This window comes from Panthera pardus, unplaced genomic scaffold (assembly GCF_024362965.1).
Source record: "Panthera pardus isolate Hobbes unplaced genomic scaffold, ASM2436296v1 HiC_scaffold_8, whole genome shotgun sequence".
Lineage (NCBI taxonomy): Eukaryota > Metazoa > Chordata > Mammalia > Carnivora > Felidae > Panthera > Panthera pardus.
This window is the reverse complement of record NW_026527013.1, coordinates 154,504,296-154,516,683: the sequence shown is the minus strand read 5'-3', so window position 1 is coordinate 154,516,683 and position 12,388 is coordinate 154,504,296. Positions and strand designations below refer to the sequence as shown.

General features: G+C 36.3%; 1 protein-coding gene across 5 annotated transcripts in view; it reads left to right on the top strand.

The window, feature by feature from the left end:
• BRAF (B-Raf proto-oncogene, serine/threonine kinase) overlaps positions 1-12,388 on the top strand; it is a 168,012-nt gene that overhangs the window by 113,080 nt on the left and 42,544 nt on the right. For 3 of the 5 annotated variants that reach the window (XM_019452951.2, XM_019452950.2, XM_053897737.1), the window contains exons 9-12: positions 6,924-6,960; positions 8,372-8,491; positions 10,621-10,757; positions 11,005-11,122. In XM_019452951.2, coding sequence (XP_019308496.1) covers positions 6,924-6,960; positions 8,372-8,491; positions 10,621-10,757; positions 11,005-11,122 — 412 coding nt within the window. The remainder of the gene's footprint in view (positions 1-6,923; positions 6,961-8,371; positions 8,492-10,620; positions 10,758-11,004; positions 11,123-12,388) is intronic. The other 2 variants (XM_019452952.2, XM_019452953.2) reach the window with 1 other exon arrangement.

Here is a 12,388-nt window from a genome sequence, read left to right as displayed (position 1 = left end):
CACTCCAACTCACTTTTCTTTTCTTTTCTTTTCTTTTCTTTTCTTTTCTTTTCTTTTCTTTTTAAAACATGTATTTATTTATTTATTTTTTTTTTTTTTTAATTTTTTTTTTCAACGTTTTTTATTTATTTTTGGGACAGAGAGAGACAGAGCATGAACGGGGGAGGGGCAGAGAGAGAGGGAGACACAGAATCGGAAACAGGCTCCAGGCTCCGAGCCATCAGCCCAGAGCCTGACGCGGGGCTCGAACCCACGGACCGCGAGATCGTGACCTGGCTGAAGTCGGACGCTTAACCGACTGCGCCACCCAGGCGCCCCAAAACATGTATTTATTTTTGAGAGACAGAAAGAGACAGAGTGTGAGCAGGGGAGGGGGCAAAGAGAGAGGGAGACACAGGAATCCGAAGCAGGATTAGACTTCGAGCTGTTAGCACAGAGCCCAATGCAGGGCTCAAACTCGTGAGACACCTGAACTCGTGAACCACGAGATCATAACCTGAGCTGAAGTCAGACGCTCAACCGACTGAGCCACCAACGCGCCCCAACAGACTTTTCTTAAAGTAAATATTTTAGTCTCATGGGTCATATGATTTCTGATGACAGCTGTTGAACTTTGTCATTGTAGTGTGAAAGCAGAGATAATACCTTATAAACAAATGGCTTTATTCTCATAAAACTTTATTTACAAAATAATCCAGTAATTGAGTTACAGAAGACAATAATGTGCTCTTACTACCTGAGCTGTCGTGGGATGGGGGTCCTGATCTTGGAATTAGGTGTCATTTCTCCCAGAATTTGTGCTTTCAGATAAAGAGTGTAAGTTATTCCTAATCTCTGTAATAAGCAACAAAACAGAAAAGCTGCCAACCTTGTTTGCCTTGGAAACTAATTATATTTAAAACGGAAGTTAAAAAACTATTTCCCCACATAAACAGGGTACTAAAATTAGTGAGGTGGTTTTGTGTGTGTGTTAGAAGATAGGAGTTGTTCTCATTATACAAGCATTCCTTATGTGAGTCTTCCTAGTTATATAAAGTTGAGTAGAGAAGCAAAAATTTTCCTAACAGGAAAATATTCACTTATTAACAGGCTACTTTAATATTAGTCCCCACTCAGATATCCTTCCCCATCTAATACCAGTTTGCATTCCAACCCCCATACATCATTATCCAACATTTCAATGAAAATATAATGCACATTGATTGCAAATCTGGCAAAAAAAAGAAAGAAAGAAAAGATTTAAAGATTTTATAAAGATAGTGAAAAATGACTTTGGAGAACTACTGAAATTATAAAAAGCCATTGAAAAATAAGGATACAGTAGAATTAAATTAGTCCAGGTAACAATAGAAGAGAAAAGATCCTTAGAGATGACAATATAATAGGTTCTTCAAATGAAAATGATTTAAATATCAAAGGATTGTTAGAGGCCCTTCAGGGAATTGATGAAACCCTCTAAAATTTTTATAAAAATGATTATGCTTGCTATGTAAAACATGAATATGAAAACGAGGATTTCAGTTGGTGCTATAGCTTTCGTATTATGAACAACAAAAACTTGATTCCTGTGTTCTGATAATTAGCATATTGAAATTGTAACTTAAAATTTATTAAATATAAAAGAAAATCTTTATTATAAATTTTAATTTCATTTTTCAAGACGAACTTCCAAATTCCAGACATCCTTCCTACTTTTTACTATGAGATTTTTTTCTCTATTTTTATTGGATTTATTTTAAGTGGTCTTTGCCTAATATTAATTTTTCTCAACTAATAAGGTCTAGGTAGGCCTGAATACAAAGGAAGAAAATAGTAGGAGAGGGAAATATGGGAATAATGAGATTGTGAAATAAGAAACCAAATCTTATTTCTAAATTAGGTCTATTCTCATTATGTTCAAAATTGTAGCTATCTTGGGGTGCCTGGGTGGCTCAGTCCAGTTAAGCTTTTGACTCTGGATTTTGGCTCAGGTCATGATCTCACAGTTTGTGAGTTCAAGCCCCCTGTCAGGCTCTGTGCTTGCTGTCAGCATGGACCCTGCTTGGAATTCTTTCTCCCTCCTTCCCTCTTTCTGCCCCTACCCTCTCTCAAAATAAATTAAAAAAAATTTTTAAACGATTTTTTTAAACATTTGTTTATTTTTGAGAGACAGAGCACGAGCAGGGGAGGGGCAGAGAGAGAGGGAGACACCGAATCCAAAGCAGGCTCCAGGCTCTGAGCTGTCAGCACAGAGCCCGACACTGGCCTCGAACCCACGAAGTGTAAGATGATGTCCTGAGCTGAAGTCGGATGCTTAACCGACTGAGCCACCCAGGTACCCCAAAATAAATAATTAAAAAAAAAAAAGTTATATCCAGTTTTCCTTTCAGTACTAACATCATTTTAGACTGTTTCCCTCTAGACTTTTCCTCTTAGTGTTACTGTTCTATTCTCTGAGGCTTGAATATTTGGGGTATCATCTTTATATCTTGCCTTTTCTTCCTTCCTTTTAACCAAATAGTCATAAGGTTTCAACTTTTCCTTTTGGTAATGCATCTCAAATTTGTTCTCATTACTACCACCCTCTGAGCCCATATTTCTTTATTTGAATTAATTAATCTCCTAAATGGATTTCCTGCCATTGGTTTCTCTCTATCCATTTCCATTCTTTATGTTAGCGTCAGAATAATTTTTTTATACCTCTGCCATCATCTGTTTCCTTGTTCCAAAACTTTCATTGACTTCCATTGATTATAAGATAATATATAAATGCTTTAGCATTTTCATTCAATTTCAGTCATTCAGATCCAATCATTATTTATCATTTATTATTCTAGTAAATAAGTTTTTTTTAACTTGTTTTTGACATACTTGGCAATGCTGACTCTGGGATAGGCACTGTCAGAATTGGGAATTAAAGATGAATTAGCACATAGTCTGTGATCTCAAAGAGGTCACAGTCTAATGGATGAATCAGACATATAAATAGATGCAAAAATATATAGGGGTAGTTTATAGAAGAGGGTGATAATCCTATATGCCACAGGGTAGAGTTTATCACTGTATTTAACAGAGAAAGGACAACATTTAAGCCACATTATAAAAGATGAATGCATAGGAGTTCATTAAATTCACTAGGTGGAGGTTTTAAGAAGAAAGGGCATTTGTTAAGGAAATAGCACATGCAAAAAATATGGAAGTACCTTTACTTAGGATGTAATTAATAATGCACATTGTAGGAGTTTCTGGTTCAGGAGAAGAGTAGGAAAAAGAAGACAAAACTAGGTAGGTAGAGTCCATACCTAAAGGCATTGTCAAGTCTTTAAGGTTTCTGTGGTTGCTGGTAGTAGGGAGTCTGGAAAACTTTTGAGTGGGAGAGGAAGTGCTCAGCTCTGTATTTTGGAAGAGTATTTTGAGTTCACGAGAGATTTAGAAGGCAAGATTGTTAGGAATGGTATCAAAAATGGCTACTGTTTATGAATGCTTACTATATGCTAAGTACTATACTGAGTGCTTTACATAAATTTTCTTCTTTTTTTTTTAAGTTTGTTTATTTTGAGAGAGACAGAGCTAGCGTGAGTGGGGAGGGGCAGAGAGAGAGAGAAACAGAGAATCCCAAGCTGGCTCCACACTGTCAGTGCAGGGCCTGACACAGGGCTCGAACTCACAGAACCATAAGATTATGACGTGCGCTGAAACAAAGAATCGGATGCTTAACCGACTGAGCTACCCAGGCTCCCCTACATAAATTTTCTTAGTCTGTCCTCATAAACACTCATGGATTAAGTACTTATTTTTATCCTTATTTTACTGTTGAGAAAATCCTATTTGAAGAGGTTAAGAAACTTACCCAAGATCACATTGCTGATAAATGATTGAAATGGGGTAAAACCTGGTCTTTCTTGCTTATGTTTAACTACTGTTCTGTAGAGTAGTAGAAAGAAGTGAAAGAGATGAGATCTAGAAGATAATGTCCACACTTCTCTGGCTTGGGTAAATAGTATTCATTCCATTCAGTAGTCTAGGAAATACCAAAGGAAGAAGAACAGGTCTTATAGAAATGAAAATGGTAACTTTTATTTTGGACATACTGACATTAAGTTGTCTGAGGGACTTCATTGGTTTAGAAGTCCAGTGGCAGTTGAATATAAGGACCTTGAGTAGAGATAACAGATTTTGGAATAATTAGCATATTTCTCAATTAAAACCATGGGTGTAAATGATACTACTCAAAGACTACATGTAAATTGAAAAGAAGGTAGAATATGCAACCCCACTGAATATTATTAACATTTTGAGGTCCGGGCAAAGACTGTCCTTTTCTGTGCCTTTTATGGGCTCCTCTTCCCAAGTCTAACTTTACATAAGTAAGAGAGAGTAGTGTCACCCCAAAGGGCAGAAAGGGAATTGAAGAATGCTGAAGTAGTTGATGTTAGTTGCCACTGAGACTCACATGTGATAAGGACTGAAAATGACTACTGAACAATTAAAATGTCACTTTGACTTCACTGAGAGCTGTTTTAGAGGGCCAGTGGAGGAGAGCAAGGCTGGTGAAGGTGTGGGGGTAAGTGTCACTTTTGAGAAGATTGGCTGTAAAGGAATAATGTAAGGGCCATAGATTAAAACAGGGTTGAAGGACAGTTGTTTTTAATGTGAGAGTCTTCAGCGTGTTTGTAACTTGAGGGGAAGAAGCAAGTGAAGAGAGAGGTTGAAAATAATAAGAGAGGGGATAATGGATATAGTCCAGTTCCTAAATGTGGAAACGATATTCCTCAGAGGCTGTGAGGAATTAGAGATGGACATAGCTCTCTCTGCAGCTCTTTACAGGCTGTATGACCTTGGGCAAATGCCTTAACCTTGAAGCTAGCCATGTCTACCTCTTTTGTTGGTTTTAAAATGTTTATTATGCACATAGTAAGAATTCAGAAATTATAGCTAACGCTACTGTGCAAGTACTTGTTAATATAGGGACAGGTTTCTGTTTCCTCTATCATGCTAAAGGGAAGAGATATAAGTAACAAAAGGAGCTACAGGAGATGAGGGAGAGTTGCAAATAGCCAGTATTGGAATACTAGAAGATCCTCTTTAACCTAGAATAAGTGAAAAGATTGTCAAAGAGCTTTAGGAACAGATTGAAAAATAGAAGTTTATGGTGTTAATTAGCAGTAAGAGCGGAGAAAGCCAGAGGTGGCTGATCCCTGGTTGTGGGGAGTCACAAGGTTGGTGAAGCAAAAAGGAAAGGGATGTGGCATGTTTGCCTTTGTCTTGCGGTTCTTTGTGTCTAGAAGTTCCTCTCTGGGACACCTGGGTGGCTCAGTCGGTTAAGCGTCAGACTCTTGATCTCAGCTCAGGTCTGGACCGCGGGATTGTGAATTCAAGCCCCGCGGTTGTGCTCCAAGCTGGATGTGGAGCCTACTTTAAAAATGTAGGTGGTCCTCTGCTTCTTTCCACCCCTGCGTTCCTATCTACCCCCAACTCCTAGCTCTTCTCTTGAAATGCTTCCACAGTCAGGTCTTACAGTTCTTTATCCCTTGAACTCGTGTGGCACCAGGAGTCTTTTCTCCCATACTATTTGTCTGGCAGTTAACTAAGCAACTTTGGCACCTCTTTTATTGTTTTCTTAAGCTATTACTCTTTTATCATTTCATTTCCATGTTTGTACATCTTTCTTCCACTTAGTTTACAAGTCCTCAAGAACACAGAGAAAGTTAGTGAGACCACGAGGATTTTGTATTTATTGGTAGCCATGCAGCCCCTAACACCTAGCACATTGTTGGCAGATGTATATTTGTTGGTTATTCTGTAGAAGATGGCAAAGGCTTTATATAATACATTACACATGATAGAAATGCATTTGTAAAGAATTTATTCTAGACTAGAAACAAAAAGCTGCCTGTTTGCAAAGAGTCTTTGAGCCTGTTTAGAGACATTTGGGGCCGTTCAGGCCCTCCTATTTAAACTGGGTAAACATACTAAGCTCCACCTATCATTGTCCAAAGTGCATCGCATTGCCAGTAGACTTTTCCCTCCCCATCACCCAGTATTGTCTGTTGTAGAAAGATATGTTTTAATAATAAAGACAAACTTTAACAAAACCCTGTTAGAGCCATTTTGATTTTTTTCCTCTCTAGTGTTTCCTTACGCATCTGTATTTTGATTGTAATCAGTGTACATTTAATATTTTTTTATATTGTAAACATGTTTCACGATACAAGATTCATACTTATTTCAGTAGCTGCATAATACTTACTAAACTGATGCACCATAATTTACTTAACTAAAATGTCATATGTCTATAATAGGGAAATAATTATTTCTGATTTTTTAGTATGATGGATAATGCTGCACTGCATATCTTTATGCATACATTTTTTTCTTCTGAATTATTTCCTTAGGAAAAATTCCCAAAAGTGGAATTACAAGATCAAAGGGTATGAACATTTTATGGCTAATATGTGCCAGTAGAATTTTTTTTAAGATTGATATAGCCAGGGGCACCTGGGTGGCTCAGTCGGTTAAGCATCTGACTTCAGCTCAGGTCATGATCTCATGATTCGTGAGTTTGAGCCCCTCATCGGGCTCTGTGCTGACAGCTTAGAGCCTGGAGCCTGCTTCAGATTCTGTGTCTCCCTCTCTCTCAAAAATAAATAAACGTTTAAAAAAAAAAAAAAGAAAAAATTGATGTAGCCATTGGTTTTGAATGGCCTGGAAGGGATTTCAACATTTGATTAGGACTAATAATCCCTTCAATATAGGGGTTAGGTTGACAAGTGCTTCAAAATGTTTATCTTATGTTCCCTAATTTCATATTCTTTTGTGAAGTAATTGTATGGCAGGTATTATGTTGAATTAACCTTTCTGTTAATGGTTAGTGGAAAGTTCAGTGTTGTTATTACTTTCTTACCATATGCTTTGAATAAATATCCATTACTGTTTATTTGTAGGACTTGATTAGAGACCAGGGGTTTCGTAGTGATGGAGGTAAGTAGTGATTTCAATTAAAAAAAAAAAAAAAAATCAGGGAAAAATGCAATTGCTTTGCTGCTTGTCTCCTTTATATTTGCTTCTTTCATGAAACACAGACACAGAGAAAAATGCGTAGGGAAAACCCCCAAATTTTTTTTTAGTTTTCTTTATTATTTATCATTCATCTCTGGTAAAATTTTAACTGATTTATAAAATGAGTAGATAAAAAGAGAAGACATAAAATGGAATCTTAAATGTACTATCTACAATTTTAAAATGTTGTTATCCTCAAAGACAGATCATCAACTATCTTACCCACCTTACTGATTCCTAACTATCTCTAAAACTAGAGGTGCTAACTTCCCTTTGGGAGGGAACTCTAACTAGTACCACTCATACTTAATGATTGAGCTTAGGGTCAGTTAACACTTGATTTTCCTAAGTCATTCTTGTGAAGAATCCCTTAGATTGCCTGTCACAACATCTCCGTTTGTTGGACATTGTCAGCCTCTTCAGCTTTCTAGAAGGGTTTGGAATGTATCTTATACAAAATGGACCCTTATAGAAAGAAAGCATGTCGTCCTCTTATTAGTCCAGTAAATAAAAGAAGTAAATGAGAAATTGAATGGAGATCGCTTCATCAGATGTTCACTCTAGCACTCTAAAAATTGGGGACATACGAAAACATTGCTTACTTTTTAACTAAGATTTTATCCCTATACAGTGTTTTCCACGAAATGGTATTTGAAACTGTCTTGAAGATTTCTTCCAGGTGGTCCTTAGTGCTTACTTTTTCAAGTATTTTCTCTCTAAAAAAGAGGACCTGTAGTACCTGTTTACCTTTTTGAGAGTCGGTCTCCTCACTGTGAACTGCTTTATCTTCAAAATACCTAAACCCAGACTTTAAAGATATTTTATATTGAATAAACATTGTGTAAGTCATCTTGTGTTATGTTTCTCTATACCTGTGAATCTGCCTCAGTGAAAACCCTGCACTGTATCTTGGACTTACTATTCATTATAGCATGTAGTTTAAAAAGTTGTGGTTGTTTTCCATTTGTTATTCCATGAATCCACCAGTTAATGTTGCTGCCAGTTTGACTTTCATATGTCTTAATGACTGTGGCTTCTGATAATTTTGCCCAGTACATCCAGCATTTAAGTGTTGCCGTCATATTAGCATCACAAAGTTAAGTTAATCTTAAAAACTGCCTGCTTAGTTCCAAAAATCAAATGGCACTTCTTATCCTTTTTATGAGTCACTTTATAAAAAGTCATTGGGATTTTATGAAAACAAGCAGATTTTTTAGACATCCAGAATATTTTGTGAAGCAGGCTTCAACTCATTTATTCCCATGACTTCTTTCATTTCTTCTGTGTGTCTGTCTTCTTGTGTTTGCCTGCCCCTCTCTTTCTCTTCTAACAGCCCCTTTGAACCAGCTGATGCGTGGTCTTCGGAAATACCAATCCCGGACTCCCAGTCCCCTCCTACATTCTGTCCCCAGTGAAATAGTGTTTGATTTTGAGCCTGGCCCAGTGTTCAGAGGTAGTTGGGCTCTTCTTTCTTGTTTTCACCCAAAGCAAACTCAATATAAACTACAGATACTGTTTGTGCCTCACCTTCACAGCGTGTGTTTGTAAGTGTGAGAGTTTTCAGTACTAAATTTCTGCTTGGCCTGGCTGGAATGCTCTGAATGTGCTTCTCACACATACTCACTACCACAAGCTTTCTGTGTGCTGTCTGTCATAAATTTTTAAAAGCAAGAAAATTCTGAGCTAAGATATCCATCTTGTTTTTTGTTCTATTACTTACTTTTTGGTCTTGATAATTTCTTAAACTCGGTGGGTGGCAATAAATAATGTATATGGGGGGGTGCCTCAATCAGAATAACTTTTATCTTAATCCATTTACATAATAGCCTTCATGACTATTAATATTTGTGATCAACTCTTGTGGTTTTTAATAAAGTAAAAATAGAAACCCCAATTAGGAGATTTTGCCAGATTTTTGGCTTTATTTTTCTATAATAGCACTGTCCTTTTTTTTAATGCAGGACATGTACATTTTATATCAGAGGTAGGGAGCCTTAAGAAAGGTTTTTAATATATTTGGAGTACTTTTAGCATACTTCAGAAAATTTGAGGATTGCTACCCTCACTTACACCCTAATATGAAGGAAGCACTATAGCAGTGTGGTTCCACTCTCTCAGTTCATCTCACTCTGTTTTGTAATTAAACTGATCTCTTAACGTTTTAACTCAAAATTCAGACAGGTATCTTACTACAAATATTTTTAAAGAATTATATTTACTGGCTTTTGCTAGTGTCTCTTATTTACTCTAAAAGTGATGGTGGTGGTTCAGATTTTTGCTGTCTCAGCCCAGCTGTTTCTCATAAAAACCATAGGATGGGCTAGAATTCCTACAGTACTGAGTAGTGTCACTGAAATAAGTAATACAGTACATTATTGAGTAGATCAGAATCTATGAGGCCTGAGCAAGCAGTTAAAGCTTTATGATGTTGAAAATTACCAGTTGGAAGGTAGAAAATGGATTATGCTCTAGTTACAGGCGTCCCAGGCCCCATTTCCTTCTAGAAAATTGCATATCAGATCAGGTACATTCTCCATGTGATGACATGTGTGATGTGGTAATGATAAAATTCTATACAGTTTGAACATTTAAATGTAGACATTGCTATTCTCCCTACCCCCAAATAGTAATCTTATAAAAGAAAAAATTCTTTCGAGGTCTTTTTGTTCTGTATATGCAGATATTAGTGGACATCTCAGTTCTCCTTAACTGTATTCAGACACCACTAGGAGTCATTGCCCGGAACCCCTCTAAACCGGCTAGGTGAATCTAGGAGTTGTGCTCAGTCGGTGTTTAGAGAAGTATGCAGCCCTGCCTACTGAGTCTACTTTCAGTGTATCCACTGGACTCACTTGACTCATAGAATATTTCCACTTGTAGCAGCTTGGCCAAGAGGCCATAGCACTTAACTTTTCTCTCACTTTATACCTGTAGAGATTTTTCAGAAAGTCTTGAGAAACCTGTTTGGCTTTGTTTGTATTAACTTTGTTATCCAGGTAACAAGTAGTCTTTGGTAGAACAGGAATCCAGGAACCACTGAACTGACCGATATTTCTAACTCTTAAACAGTATAGGATTTTTAAAGTTCTCGTGGCTAATATGATAGAGCCAGATATTTTTAACATTAAGGCCATTATTATATGTTCCCATTTGGGAGTTTCCATCTGTTTTTATATTGATTGGCTGTTCAGGTAACATAAAATAGTTACAAGTTTATTTTTTCTATAAGCTTTTAAATTGATTTTACTTTTTTAAACCAAACAAAGACTTGGGAGTATTGTTTTAGTATTGATCTCTTACTTTAGAAAGATTATTTTTCTTCCAGACTCTACACCAATAAGCAAAGTATGTATCTGAAATCAGGTGTTTTAAAAGTCATTAAATTGACCAGAAAACTAAAAGAAATTACAGTGCTGATCACCAAATGAGGCCCTTTTTTGTCCTATCATTTCCAAAAGATGTGCCTTTAAACATACATTGCATTTTGAAAAGAAGTCTAAATCTCTCCCCACCCTCTTCCCCCAGTAAATTAACATACTCAATCCTCCTTTAATAGGTACATTTTTCATTTCACTAATTTAGGATCAACCACAGGCTTGTCTGCCACCCCCCCTGCCTCATTGCCGGGCTCTCTCACTAATGTAAAAGCATTACAGAAATCTCCAGGGCCTCAGCGGGAAAGGAAATCTTCTTCATCCTCAGAAGATAGGAATCGAATGGTGAGAATATATGAGATCTTCTGTCCTCTAAGCTCTTTTGTTTTATAAGCTAGCTAAATGTAATGTCACCTTTTAGATTATATGATATATAGTGATGTATGAGATGTCAGTATGTGACACAGAATTCCCTTAACAAAGTAAATTTAAAAGCTTGATAGTTTTTTGCTTAAAGCATTCCCACACACTGATTTTTGCTCTCTTCCTTTTTTGTTTGTTTTGGCTTGACTTCTGTGCTATTTTTATGAAGAAAACACTTGGTAGAAGGGATTCAAGTGATGATTGGGAGATTCCTGATGGGCAGATCACAGTGGGACAGAGAATTGGATCCGGGTCATTTGGGACAGTCTATAAGGGAAAGTGGCATGGTACGTATGCAATACAGTGACATACAAGTTATAATAGGATACGTGTCATAACTGTGATTTAAAAAAATCAAAGGGAATATGCACTGTTTGAATCACTAAGCAAATAGCATCATAGCAAATAGGTCAGATTAAAGAGTCCTCCAAAGAAAGGGTTAACAAAAATTATGGGAAATAAAAACAATTCACAGCAAGGAGGACTCCTATCATTACAGTAATAATTTTTAAAGGTGACAATTCCCTGGGTGAGTTACGCCCCAAGATTTTTTTTTCTTTTAGAAGTCTTTTTGCTGATAGTTTTATTTGTGTTATAAATCACAGGTAAACATTAAAATTGTACTTACCAAAGGAAGAAACAACCAGGGAACATATAGAAATGTTTAGCCTCACTAATTATCAAAGAATTGCAAATTCAAAAGCTAGAAATCATTATTTGCCTCTCAAGTGGACAGATAGGTTTTTTTTTTTTGTTTTTGTGTTTGTTTGCTTTTTTTTTAAATTGGCCATGTTTAGAGCTGTGATTGTAACACTGCTGGAGGGAGAATAAATTGCTACAGATTTTCTGGGGGGCAGCTTGTCAATATGTGTGTTGAGCCAACAATTCCATTTGTAGAACTACAACTCATTGGGCAGAAACAAACAGATGTGTGTGCAAGTATATTCATTAGAGACTTAATGAGAAAGTGGAAATAAAGTTACGTGTTCGTTAACAGAGGACTGGATAAATTGATAACCTTCATATGTGATTATATAGACATGAGATAGTGTGGTAGATCTATATTTATTGATACAGAAAGGTATGTGTGGTATATTAAATTTTACATAACAGCATGTATAATATCCTATACTATGGTACTGCCTAGAAATATACATATAACATAAACTTTTAAAATGACTGTCAGCATTTTAGTATGTATCTTTTTAGGTGATTTTTTTCCATATGTATTCGTAAATATTCACACTGCATACATATAAAAGCCTAATAAGTTTATATATCAGTGTGTTAACAATGATCACTTCTGAGTGGCATGATTATAGGAGATTTTACTTTTTTTCTTTGTTTTCAAAATGTTTTTCACTATGAGCACTGTATTACTTCGATAATCAGGAAGAATCCATAATTATATCAAAGTATAATAAACCTGCAAAAAAGTACAAGATTCATCTGTATTATTGTATGTGGTTATAGGTCATTCATTCTCTGAATAGAATTCATTGTGTGACTCTAACATGATTTCTTTTCCAATCTCTACTGTGTGATGAACATTT